The sequence below is a fragment of the Xiphophorus hellerii genome, chromosome 14 (assembly GCF_003331165.1).
Source record: "Xiphophorus hellerii strain 12219 chromosome 14, Xiphophorus_hellerii-4.1, whole genome shotgun sequence".
In the NCBI taxonomy this organism is placed as follows: domain Eukaryota; kingdom Metazoa; phylum Chordata; class Actinopteri; order Cyprinodontiformes; family Poeciliidae; genus Xiphophorus; species Xiphophorus hellerii.
In genome coordinates, this window is record NC_045685.1 from 18,959,479 (window position 1) to 18,973,468 (window position 13,990).

At 38.3% G+C, this 13,990-nt stretch overlaps 1 protein-coding gene across 5 annotated transcripts in view; it reads right to left on the reverse strand.

Moving 5' to 3' along the window:
• Positions 1–2,171: 2,171 nt before the first annotated feature.
• Positions 2,172–13,990, reverse strand: part of LOC116732205 (serine/threonine-protein phosphatase 2B catalytic subunit alpha isoform) — a 95,902-nt gene continuing 84,083 nt past the window's right edge. The window contains exons 11-15 of one of the 5 annotated variants that reach the window (XM_032582237.1): positions 12,526–12,552; positions 11,368–11,452; positions 10,484–10,581; positions 8,419–8,448; positions 2,172–4,146 (exon numbers count right to left, since the gene is read on the reverse strand). In XM_032582237.1, the coding sequence (XP_032438128.1) occupies positions 3,938–4,146; positions 8,419–8,448; positions 10,484–10,581; positions 11,368–11,452; positions 12,526–12,552 (449 nt within the window). In that variant the 3' untranslated portion in view covers positions 2,172–3,937. Of the gene's footprint in view, positions 4,147–8,418; positions 10,153–10,483; positions 10,582–11,367; positions 11,453–12,525; positions 12,553–13,990 lie in introns of all 5 variants that reach the window. The other 4 variants (XR_004341736.1, XM_032582239.1, XM_032582238.1 and 1 more) reach the window with 4 other exon arrangements.

The window sequence follows — 13,990 nt, forward strand, 5'->3', positions numbered from 1 at the left end:
GTCTTTGCTTTGGAGAGCGATCTGGGACACGTGTTTAGAGGTCCTGCTTCAAAATGTTAATTATGCAACTTAATACTCATCACAACGGGAAACCAAAGACATAACGCTTTCTATTAAAATCTTTCAGAAGCACATTCATCCCATTGATTTTGGGTTGTAGTTCATGAGCAAATTGCTTCTCAACAGCGTAATTCAAGCTTGAAATTTGATCAGTCGTCTCATACAACATTTGATTTTTTTATTTTAATATAGTTTGCTGATACTACAACTGCCACATCTCTTGTGTTAGTGATTCATTAACCTTAATAACTTGACTAAGGAGGAAAAAATTTATTTTTTTCTATTTGGTCAGGGTTTGAAGCCTGGAGGAAGAGTGGAAAAAACACATAAGTTTATTGAGGTCCAGCACTGGTGATATTGGTCCACAGTGTTTTATCAAGTTCAAAGACAGCGCAGACGTCTGCAGAGAAACTATGGAGAAGTTGGTTGACGTCACAGCTAACAATGCGAGCGAGCTGAAGGTGATTATTAAAACTGGGGTATGTAACTTTAAAATATTAAAAAAGCGTTTCCATATTTGTTAAAACTGTCCCCAGGTCTTTACAGTATATTATGAAACAGATAATCTGTGTAAAGATCTTCACCACCTTCTCCCAGTGCTATTACTGTTGTTGCTAAATTCACCGCTGCAGGTAAAAAAAACTCCCCAAAACAACCAATCAGATCCAGGAGGAAGACTTAGGCAACCTCTGGCCCACACTGCTAAATATGCTAATGATGGTGAAAAAACTTACCATTACAGGAGAGCCGTTTATCCGCCATCATCGGCGGCTATGCTAACTAGCGTTAGCATCCGCGGCGGCCTCTGTTGTGGTGATGGTGAATGAGCTGTAACGTAGCCGAGAGCAAGCCGGAAGCTGTGGTCATGATTGACAGCAGTAAAACCCTCCTCTTGGCTCTGATTGGTTGTTTCTGAGCAAGCTGTGCATTTCTGTAGTTAGCGCTGGGAAAAGGCTAATTACAATTAGCACTTTTCCCAGTGCTAACTACAGAAATACCCATCTGTTAAAAATGTACTTAATTTTTTTAACAGCTTATCTGTCTCGTAACAAACTATCACAACATAGTGACAGTTTTAACAAATACATAAAAAACATATATATATATTTTAAATAAAAGTTAAACCAGTTTAAAGCAACTTTGGCTTCCTTAACGCCTGGTCAGAGCTACAGGACTGATTACCTCCATGCCAGTAATTCAGGCAAAATGAGCCCCCACCATGTACTTAGTGTATACCGTACAATACATGGACAATCTTCTCAATAGTCTAACATTTCTACAGTACAAGTCTATTTAAACCTGAGCAGCAAAAGCACTTTTTAGGCCTATTGGTTCAAATGTTTCTTATTTTTCACCAACACTATACCATTTTGGAGGAAAACACACCAAACTTGTGAAACGTCAGTATTTTAATGGAATTAAAAAATAGTCGGGGCCAAACAGCGCCCCCTAACGTTTCATAGGCTAAAGAGTTGAAAATTGGTACATACTCAGAACCCCCTGAAACAAGAAAGAAAAGTCTATAACCCAACAGGAAGTTGATCATTTTTGGTTAAAAGGCTATTTTTGGTTGTTTCTGACGTTTCAGACATGTCAAACTTTTAACAAACTCCTTTTAGGGAACTTGAACTATCAGCTTCATTTGGTCAATATGTCCATGTATTGAACAAGTATGTGGGATTAAAAGTGTTCATAAGGTTCAGTTTTTGTGAATGAAGCTCACAGCTGAAATGTTCTAAGGTGTAAAGTTGAAATTTTCTGAATGTTTTCATTAGCTTTAAGCAATAGCCATCAAAATTAAGAGAAAGAACTTAATTGAGTGAATGTACTAAATCTGTATAGTATAAAATGTTGCACATTTTGTATCGAAATAGTGACAAATACATTTAGTATTACAGTAATACTCTGTGTTATCAAGATGAACTTGTATGTTTTGGTGTGTTGTAAACATAAAACAAAACCTTTAGATAAAGATTACTAAATTGTTATGCCTAAGGACAAATTTACCAAACTAATGATTTGACACCAATGTTCTCCCATACTTTAAATTGACCTGGAAACTCTACTTAAAACAAACTTAAGAGTTCATATACACTCACACACAACACAGGTTTCATTTCATGTTGAAATTCATGCACATTTTTATTGAACAGTTATATAAAATACTTCTCATAGTTGCACGTGCATGCCTCATCATCATCAGCCAACAGTTTTCGGAGTTAAATTACAAAAAGCAAGGCTTCATGTCGTGTAGTGAATTACTTGGGCACTTAAAGCAGTTCTTTAAAAAAGATCTAAGTATATGTATATATGTATATATATATTTTTGTTGTTGTTTCATCTTAAAGTATTGAGCAGTATCAAACCTGTAACTGATATACAAAGCAAAGTTCCAAATAAGATTATAAGAGGAATCAAATTACACTTTCTGTGGCACAAAAAAAAACAACAAACAAAACTTAAAACAAAAAGGAACTGATTTTCACCTTTTATAGGACACAAACAGCTAATCATGCATTTTTTTTTTTTTGGGAGATCCACATGTGACCACACACCCCACGAGAATTGTCAAACATGCTTAACTGGACTGTATGCACTCACAAGCGCAGGTTAAAAATAGGATTTCTCATCCATCTTCGATAATGAAATGCTTCAATTACAAAACAAAAGGAGAGTCAAAGGCATAGAGCGTCTTGGTGTTAATTCAAAGTATGCAAGTATACGTTTCCAGTATATGTTCACTAAAGCGCAATATATCTCAAAACAGGCCTCCACAGCCAAGGTATTCAGGTTTTCTAATTCCTTTTGATTTTTTATAAAACATGCATAGGCAGACACTTTATTATCATACTCCGTTTGTTTTTTTTTTGTCTTTTTTTCTTACACAATATAGGTTCTCTATTTTTACTTTGTTCGCAATACTTAAAAAGAGAAAAATTTAACACTCAATTCCAGCAAGCCACAAAAAAAAAACAAAAAAAAAAACAACAACAAATAAAATACCCCCCCCCCCTCCCACCTGGAGTCCCCACCGTTCAGATAGAGACAAAAAATAAACATATCTGCAGATGATAGATAGGTAAGTGTAAATTCCAGTTATGAAACTCAAGAAAATAGGTATTAATTACCGAGTTATTTAACCATTATACAGAAAAATCAGGTTCAAGCACACACCAAAAGAACCTGAGGTAAGCAGAATATGTACAAAAACCATAAAACGTTCCATTATTTGGCATTTCGACAACATTGCAACATTCTTTTTTTTAATATATTTTTAAGACTGCCTAATTAATTTCAGAGCTATTTTATAAGAGTAGCAAAAACAAAAGTCATCAATAAATAGTCCTTATTTAGTTTGTACACCCTCATATCTTTAAAAACATCGCCTTTCTCATGTTCTGTCCCTGTCTCTCTCTTTTTTTTTTTCCTTTTTTAGTGCTGTGTTCTTGTAAACGTACAATAGTTAGTAAGAAGTTACACGACTTTCCGTTTCGGTGTAAATGAGAAAAAGGGTCGTTTAAGAAAAAAAAAAACACACAAACTCTACGGTTTCTCTCTTTTCCCTGTTTCTCTCTGACGGACTGTGATGTGAAGCGCGGCCCGGCTGACCGCTCGGAAATGTGACCCAGCAAATAACTTAGAGGATTTGACTAGGAACTAATATTATGAAGGCATTTTAAAAGACTAGAGCAAGTGAGATGACCCCCCCAAGTTTCAGCCACAGCTGCCTCCCCCATCCACACTGCAGCCCCCCCCAACGTTCCTCCTCCTCCTCCCCTTCACCCGCCTGCGCCTCCTGTGCAGTGGTGGGCCGTGGTGAGGCTGGGGGCCAGGTAGCCCCGCGGGCCGAGGCGGCGCCTGCTGCTGCTGCCGGCCTTCACTGGATGCTGCCTCCGCTGCCGGCGCTGGTGCTCCCCTTGGAGTCCGTGCCGTTGGTCTCCGAGGACAGGGCCCGGTTGAGCGAGTTGAGGCTGGCGTCCGAGGGCAGCGCGTCCCGCCGCGGCGGCATCCTCTCGTTGATGCGGTCCAGACCCTTGGCCTCCTCGAAGCTGGTGATCTTGTGCTGAGGGGAGAAGCCTTTGATGGCTGTCGAGACGTGGAGGGGAAGAAAAGTGGAAAAGACGAGGAAATCAGAGGCGGTTTTAAAAAGGGGAGGAATGAAATTGTGAGAATCATAAAAGTAGCTGATTTGGTTTGTAAGCTTGAAGACTGGAAATCAAAACAAGAGTTTGTCCAAAACAAATAAAACAATAAAACTAAAGCCAAACCTTGCGCTAATAATGAGCGCAGGATGATAGTCCTAAAGTCACCTTTACAAAAATGTTCATGTTCACCTTCTTGGGTAAAATTACATGAGAAATTATTCATAAATCTCTAAATCTTTCCTGACCTGACCTGACCTCTGTGTTTATGCTGCCATTTCCTCAGGCTGCGTTTCCATTGTCACAATTTAACATTTCGAAAATAAATATGCTTAATGGAAACACATTCATTTTATTTTTTGATAAAAAGGTTTTATCAAATGAGGTATTTGATAAAACAAAATAAATTGGTTTATTTTGCAAACTGCAATAGAAATTATTTTTCTTTTAATTACACATTTGCTTTTCCGTAGAAAGAGCAAACAGTCCAGCGATTCTGTGTGCAGCCATGTTTGTTTCCTTGATGGAGCCAATGAAGAAGCTGCTGCTGACATTATCTTTGCTTTTTTCTATTAGAAAGTACACCTGACTCTCCAGTGCTTCTTTGATTTCTTTTCCTCTCTCTGAATGAAAAGGTCATTGACTCAGTGATTACTGCCATTTATTTGCTTTACACATCAAGTTACACATTAACTGTTTATCTTCGTAATTTACATTACAGTTTGAATCAAATTGGACTATACAATGCAGAAACATCCAAGTATTTCTATCCAGTTTTTAGTGCAAACATCTTATTACGCTTGAAATAAGACAGAACTAACTTACAGGTAACATTTTAGCACATTATAGCAGAATGTTTTAAATCAATGATTCTCTAATATTAATTTAAAAAAAGCTACAAGTCGCACTGGTAAATTGTTTCACTTATAGTAAGACTTTTTTCCAATGTTACAAGTGAAATAATGTGCCAGTAGAACTAGTCAATAATTCAACATTAAGCTCCCGTATTTTGCTAAAAGGTTATTTATAATTTTGACTTTTTTCAAAACAATTAATTTGCAATATAAATTAGACCAAAATACTTGGGAAGAGTTTGTGTTTTTGCAGGGCATAATTGGATTTTACTAAAATGAATCACTTTATGACTTGAATTTGTGCAGAACAATTCAAAGTGAATAGGAGCATTAAAATGAGTGCTACGTAACGTAGCAACAGCTAAACCTGCATGTTTTACTGTTGCTCCTGTGAGTTTATATGGTGTTTTTTTTTAACAAAATAGCTTCTCATGTAACTCTATCCAGAAAAAATTATAGCTACGTTTACCAAAACTGTTGTTTTACAACATTTCAATAACCTTCCACACAATTAAAACTGCTTAAATGTGTTGTAAAAACATATGCCATCCTTAACCTCATTTTATTTAACAGGACATCACCTTAACATCATTTACCAGATGAGAAGAGAGGAACAGGTTTTGACAAAAGGATCAAACGATCCTTCTAAATCTATAACAAGGGGCTGCTGGCATCAGGGTCAACAGGTTTTCACTTTACCACCAAAACATGCTTTACAAAGAAAATCGTAGAACATGTTGCACTGCTGTTGTTTCTTTCTTTTTTTTGTTTTTTTTTGTGTTCTGTTTCGTGGCAAGTCTTGTGTTTTCAGGTAGTATAAAAAAAAGAAAACACGGCTCTAAGACAAAGCCCGAGGACCCCAAACATCCAGATCGCCCTGTCGTCACATCACAGTTTGAAAAGGAGAGAAGACAATGATCAGAGACACAGAAAAATAAAGAACGAACGAAGGGAGGAGGGGAAAACAAAAAATAATAGAGTGGAGTCCACTGAGACACTACCACAGAATAGAAACCACGTTGAGACTGAAACACTACAGACACTTGACGGTGCTAACGACTTGCTACGTCTGCTTGGAGCATGCAGCAATTAGGATTTACCAGGAGCTATGAGGGATGGAAGTGACCACCAGGCCTAAATGGAGCAAAAACTTTCACGTTTAATCACTTCCACCTCTCATAAAGCCTCTTTAAAATGACGCAAAAGAAACAAAAGATGACCCTCTGTTAAGACGAGGAAGCAGGGGCGTCATATTCTACAAGAAGGGCATGATGGGTAGCGTAGTTGTGTTGCTGCATAGCACAGGTCACACACAAGTTATTAGCAGCTCACAGGAAGGAAACACGACACAGCAGGGCCACAGGAGACCGACATGGAGAGAGAGAGAAGCAAAGAAGAGTCTGGACACTACAGTGGATTGTCCTCTGTGGGGTTCAAGAGGAAGTACCCGACAGGTTCAATGTAAATAGCAGCTGGGCGCACTACTATTTAGCTCGCAGTTGAGGTTGTTCTTGCGCAAACCAAGAAAAAGCGATGCAGATAACAGTTTGTTATCCTTTTCAAAAAGGGAGAGTCTAATGCAGATTTCTCCCCAGGAGCTTTGGGTTTTTAGCTCGGAAGCAATTAGAGGATAAATGCAACAGCAACAACAATGCACAACTGCTTCAGCCGTTTCAAAGGGGACGAAACACTAAGAGGCTTTCATAGCAAGATTTCATAAGTTTGTGTGAGGGCAGCGCAAGAGGTAGACGATGAAGCTGAGTCTCCATCAGAGGAAATGTGACTTGGCGTTTATTTTATAGTGTTGTGCAAAAGTTTTCCAAAAAGACAGACATGCTTGTAAGCATCAAAAATGCTGTTGATCAACACTTCTGTAGGCGTCATTAAGACACTTCTTTGGGGTTTTTCTTTAGACTTTGTCTGTTTTTTTTTTTGTCTCCTGTTGACATTAAAACCATCAATTCTCAGGGGTTTTTTTTATCAGGACTTGATTTTTTCCTTTTAATTATTTTTTTTCTCCCATTTTCACCACTCGTTTGGACGCGAACAGGGCTCCTGAGAAGAATTTGGTCCTATGATAGTCCAGAACATCCGCTAGATCAGGGGACTAAATGTCTCTGTCCAGCAGCCGTTTGTTTGCATCCCTGCTCCAACACACCTGGATCAAATAAATGGTTAGTGACCAGGAGGCAATTCAGCCATTTGATTCAGGTACGTTGGAGCAGGGATGCATCCAAAGGTTGCAGGAGAATCTGGAGTTGGAAACTCTGCTTCAGAGTGTGAAATAAAATTAATTATTAGCTTTTCTACTCTTTTTCAAATGCACTTTTTTTTAAACTTGAAATTAGAAAAGCACCACATTAAATGGATAATAATGTGAAATATGGAACCACAGGGAAGAATTATTTATTGTATTAAACAGAAAACTGTCATGTAGTAGTTTTCCACTACTACAAACAAAACTAACGTTATTTGGGTTGACACTGAAATGGGTTGAAAATTAATGAAAAAGAAGAAGCAGCTAAAGTCAAAAGAGAAACTCAGAAAGCCAGAGGAAATGTTGGTCAAGCACATTTCAAATAATTACAAGAATGTCTGGCAGTGTGGAAAGAAAATACAGACATTTGTTGCGATTTAAAACTTCTGCACAGTTCTGTAATTGATTGCAATTTCTCTGACTATACTAGCGCTCTTTTCTTTGAACAAAAACCCCAATTTATAGGGTATGTCTGAAATCCCTAAGCATTTATTTGGTTGTGTTTATCACAAGAAAGCAATAATTAATGCACAAAATCAGTTTTTAAGGAGCCACTGTGTTTTCCAGGCAGCAGAAATTCACGCTAGCGCTTCCAGAGGACCTGATAATACCCACATATTCACACCTTCCACATTTTGTGAGGGTGAAAAATGAGTTCCTTCAAGTGCAACTATGTCTGGCAGTTTTCTCGCTAACCAGCGTTTCGAAAATAAACGTCACTTGGCAATTCTTCTGAAATGTAAAGCAAACATTTTCAGTCACAAACTCTGCAGTGGTGTCTTGTCTTTTTGCTTTGCGCTCACCCGATTAATTAAAAACAAACAAACAAACAAACAAAAAAGAAAAACAACAACAACAATAAATCACAGTGACAATCTGTGATCATGAAATCTCTGCTATGAAAAGCTGGTCCCCCTTTAAAACGTTCGACCACATGATCTAACGTACTTACTTCTTGCTCTAAACTACGCCACAGCTCTACTCAAGCACCAGCGAGATGAATGGAAGAACCCGGCCAAAACCCGCCCTCCCTCCCTCCTTCCCTCCCCACCGACTGTCTATTGCCATGAAAAAGCAACAGAAGAGGGCGGCTAGACCCATTTACCTTCGTCAGCCTCAATAGCTTCAATAGTAGCTGAAGAGAAGAAGAGGGGGGTTGCAAAATGAACGAGAGAGGTGAGCAGGAGGAGGTCATTGTGTCCCAGGAACAAGTCAATGAGCAGCAAAGACAGCCAATAACGACAACAAAAGGTTAACGGCATCTCCACATTTCATGACAAAAGAATACGAGGATGTTAGCAAAAAGGGAGGAAGAGGAGGAGCAGAAGTGGCAGCAAATATCATGGAGAAAGGGTTAAAGTTCAAGAAAAAGTGTCAAACGAATGAATGTAAAAAAAAAATAAAAATCCTTAGAGAAAATATGACACAAAAATGTTGGAAAACCATTTGTTTCTGCTAGAAATGTGATTAGAAATATTGGAAACAAATGAAGAACTGGATCAGATGGACACAACAGGATAATAATACACAGGTTCAGCCTCCTTTGATGCTAAATATCAAAATCACTGGCTGAGTGGGAAGAAAACCTTCCAGCCACTTACCGATTACTAAGTGTTACACATTTAAATAAAACACAACATAAAGGAGGGACGCCGAGGTTTACAGACACGAGAAAACAGCACAAAGCTCCAGGAGGATGAGCTCAAACTAAACCAACAACACAAATAAAACGTGGTTGAAATGGAAAATCACAGGTGATCAGCTAAATGAGGGGAGAGCCCTGATGAAGCTACGCAAATGTTTTTACACATCCTGGTTAAATAGGGAGGAAGAGCCTGTCTAAAGATATTATTGTAAGAGATGATTTATTAAAATGTCATCAGCAACTATGGTAAATATGTATGCAGTAGCATATTTCACACTGATGTTTCTGGAAAAAATCCAAAGCCTTAGTAGAAAAAGAAATTACAACTCTAAAAATCCCTATAGAAACCTAAATGACTGAAGAATAGTTTATTTATACTTTAATTTGTTTTAGACGGCCTAAAAAGTTCAGAAACATTTAATTAGTAATCTCGCAAAGTTAATTTATCTTAACCAAATATTTAAATAAAACAAAGGACTCCAAAACAACCATAAGATGCGATACAAAAATAAATACTGATGCATTCTGGGTAGAGAAAACCTGTAATTTCCTGCATTGCCTCACAGGTGGAGAACATGAGGAGAGGAAACTGCTCAAACGGTTTCAAAATAAGAGCATGAATGTAACTGACCAGCTACTTGAAGAATTCCTAAAAGTCGATAACAAATACTGCAGCAGATATCAAAATGTATTCAACTTTAAGTTTCATAAAGTTTACTTGTAAACATCCAAGCAAATTAGCGCTTTAGAATTTATCCAGAAAAATTAGTTTAGTGGAAGCTAACTGCGCTAAATGTTTTCAAAGTTCAAAGAGCCAAACAAAAAATTAGCTTAACGACTGATAAATGTATATTTCAATTCTACATAAAAAACATCTGAGAACGACAATTATTTCTAAAGTAAGATTAAACTAATGCATTATTGTATAAATGTATTTTATTGGTTTTTAGTGTTTTTTCTAGAGGGACAATGAGGCTGTAAATATACAAAAATCTGCTTTTAAGTTGAGAAAGAGGTAATTTTTACTTTTTCTATGAAGATAGATAATCTTAAAATTTTAGTTTTGATTTCTTATACGTAAAGCTTCTTAAAGCCTGCAGAGAAAATTTGTGAAACTGAGAGTGAACATAAATCCAAAGACAGAACATCTGAAGACAAAACACAGTGAAATACTTGCACAACAACCGAATGTACCTGCAGTTTCCAGAGAGAAAGAGGAGAAAGAAAACACATGGGTAATATTTGAGTAAAACCAGCAGAAGTGAGCAAACAGGGACTGAAAAACAGAAGCAGTAACGCCGGACGTTAAGAGAGGACACATTCAAGAAGAAAACAACGAAACCAAAGAAAATATGCTGAATGTAGCTGCTGGGAGAGAAGATTACAGCTTTTAATTCTCTTTAACTAACTCAGAGAAGCTACAGTTAAACTTATAACATGATATTCCAATACTGAGCTGGCGCCTGGTTAGGGTTCTTCTGTTGGTCCTGAGACCAGGTCAGGGGGTCGGAGGTCGCGGTCTTACCGTTCTGCAGCTTCTCTTTGCCACCGGACAGCACTCCGCTCGGCAGCATGCCAGTCGGGGTCAGCCCCTTCAGCGTGAGCACGCTCTCACTCTCCTCTCTGAAACACACAGGAGAGCAGGAGTCACACCTGAGCTCAGTGTTCAGTAAAGGAGCCGACCCGAGGATCCGCTGTCTGCTCCAGATCTGGACTCGTTTGACTTTTCTGTTATTTGGAGTCGGAGCGACGGCGAGCTTCATCAGATCAACAAAGGAAGAGAGAAACTGTGTTCCAGCTGAAGAAATGAAACCCCACAGCATAATGCTGCCACCAACATGTTCTACTATGGGCCTGGCGCTCTTTCATGACCAAGGCCCAGAAGTTCAAGTCTGAGTTTATGGAAAAATTCATAAAATCTAAGATTCAAGATTGAACATTTTTTAAATTTATGATGGATGGATGAAAAATGGATGGATGGATGGATGGATGAGGAACCAATCCTCGTTTCGCTCCTCTCCTCCTCTGACCATCAGACTTCTTCTTTTTCTTGGGCATCGCAGCTTCCTGTCTCCTCCTGCCTCTTCCTGTCCGTCTGATTGGCTGTTCATCTAAAACTGTCTGAGGTTCAAACTTCAGCGTAAACACAGCAGCGACAGATTTACAGCAGGAAAACGCTGCCGCCTTGATTCATTTCCCTTCCTCTCTCTAACTGATGTTGGCAGGAGAAGAGTAAACAAAGTTCTTGGTTGTTGGATAGTTTGATAAGCTTTCAGTAAAAAAAAAAAAAAAAAAAACACAAAAAAACAGGAGGAAACTACTGAGGAAACTATTGAGGAAACTACTGGGGCGCTTAAGAATTACATCTTTTTGCGCCCTGCAGCGCTGAGGTTGGGCATGTTTGATTACCTGAGCACAGAGAATACCCGGGCCATCTTCCCAATGGCACGGATCTTGTTGCGGATGACCTCCTTTCTGGCAGAAGCCGTGGCACCTAAAAAAAACAGAGGTCAGAGGTCACAAAAATGGCTCAAAAACAACAGCTTTTAAGTTGATAACTAGAAAAAAAAAACTAAAACCAAATCTGGTTTTACATGTTTTCCTTCCAAGAAGTCAGACTTGAAATCCAAAAGTGTCATTTTTCAATGTTTTTCTTCCTGTCCAATTGGGTTAACTATCGGACCGAAACTGATTTAAAGCAACTTTGCATTAATAGTGCCACTACTTAACAAATGACACTTCATGACAACAGTCATAAACATTCATAAAGACTAATTCATGTTTACAGTGTCATGTCAGTCTTTTGCACAACCCTTCAAATAAAGTGTTGCTCTTGTTTTTTCCAGAGCTGGATATAATCAACAAATGATCAAAAGTCTGTAAAGAAAAAAAAAGATAAGTTGTGTTTTCATTCCTTCATGAAAAATAAGTAACTGAAGGCAGCTAATGGCAGCTACGAGAAAATCCGACAAAAACCTGGCTGGTGCCGTCAGACAGTGGACAGAGGAAGAGCGTTTTGTTGGACTATTAGTTTTAACAATAAAAGCAACACATGAAAACCATAATGCTGTTATTTAAACTCCCAAAACCCAGATTATACACATCACAGCACCTGAGTGTTTCTCAGCACTGGGTGCAACCATGCCAACCGCTAAAAACTGCTAAAAACCCCAGAGTCAGGGCAGCAGCGTGCATCCTCTGTAAAAACAGCCTGGTTTGTGTCTAAACATGTCAGATCGGCATGTTTGGACGACCCCATGCTCTGTGGATTTTTCCTGTTTTTTTTTTGGTTGAACAGCTTGAATCCGTCGGGGAATCAGTTTTGGGAAATTAAAAAAAGAAAGAATGATGGGAGTGGAGTAAAAATGAGAGAACTGATTGACCTTTTTGTTGATTTTCACCTTCAGCGTTTTGCTAGCTAGAAACTGGTTCGTCCAACTATTACACATCCTCTACTTCCACAACAGAGATTCAGGACAGATTGTTAGGAGAGGGAAGTTAGTTCACAAACGGCAGGAGTCTCAGCTGACGCTGCATACACACACGGACTCGACTAGCGTTTTGTACCTTTTTTGGGGGGATATATTAGCTGTCCTTCTCATGAAACAACCCCAGAAGAGAAGACAAAGAGAGAGGACAGACAGATCAGTGGATGGCCGCAGAATGAAAGATGAGCGGAGGGAGAGATGAGAAAAAGCACAACAAATGAAAAGGCAAAACTCTGCAAAACATGAAGAAACAAAGAGATTAGATGAGTGAAACCAAAGAAGTGATAATATTCCAGCATTAGAAGAGCGGCGAGAGAATGGAGTGAGGAAGGACGCAACTGGGAATCATGGAAACAACAGCAGGTAGGAGATGGTCAGAGATTATGAGGGAACTGGAAAGGTGGAGGTGAGCGAGGAAGGAAAATAATTAAACATCTTGAAGGGCAACACTGAAAACTGAAACCGAAAAAGAGTTGAAACGGCTTTGAAAGTGAAGAAAAAAGCAAAGAAAGAAAAGAAGTGAGAAAGTCTGAAATCACCGAGGGAGTGAGTCGATGAAACAGATGTTAGAGGACGGCTAAAAACTGATTCATACAGTGTTATCTGAAGTCTGCATACACTAATAAAAGCCAATAAAATTTACCTGAGTCAACGTGGATAAATATTATACTAAAAACTGTTATAATTAAAGCTCCAGATACAAAACAAATCAGGACATTTTCTGGCCGATTTACAAAGCCATGCAAATGTATTCACACGCCTGGAACTTATTCATATTTTGTCACAACCATTTTTCTTGTATTTTATTATTTATTTTATTTATTTATATTTTTTACGATTTTCTTTCCAGTGAAGTATCTGAAAAGTGTGGCATGCACGTTTTGTGGTATGTCTGCCAGTTTTGAGCATCTAGAGAGAATCTGTGAACAGCCACTTTCATGCTTTGCCAGATTCTCGACTGGACCAAATGTCTGGCCTTTGACTAGGCCACGCTAACACATAGTCACGCTTTTATCTAATGCAGTTTATTTTGCTGAATTTCCTGGAGTATAAGTCAGATCAGTCGAAAGAGCAGGAGTAGCAAAACTAGTAAAAACATTGTGACTTAGAGTCCAGGAAATACGGTATTTACTGTATGTTTTGGGACATTATTTTAAAATCAAACTCTGCTTTAAACTTTGTTCTCCAACAGAAATGCTTTATTTATACTGCGTTTAAATTACCAATTATTTAAATCACCAATCAAGTGATTTCTGAAGCAATTGGTTACAATAGATTTTATTTAGAGATATCAGAGTAAAGAAAACGGAGTTTAAGCATAATTTTATGTACACTTCACAACAATGTACTGCTTTGTATTAATTCATTACTTAATTTCAATAAAATACATACGATTTTCAGCTCTTCAACGTGACAATAGGTGTAAAAGTAGGAGAAAGTGAATATGTTTGCTGGAGGCTTTAAACTCATTCAACTAAGCAACATTTTCGATTCGCAAACTAAGAAATTTAGAAAATGCGACCGGTGTGAGAAACAGCCAAACG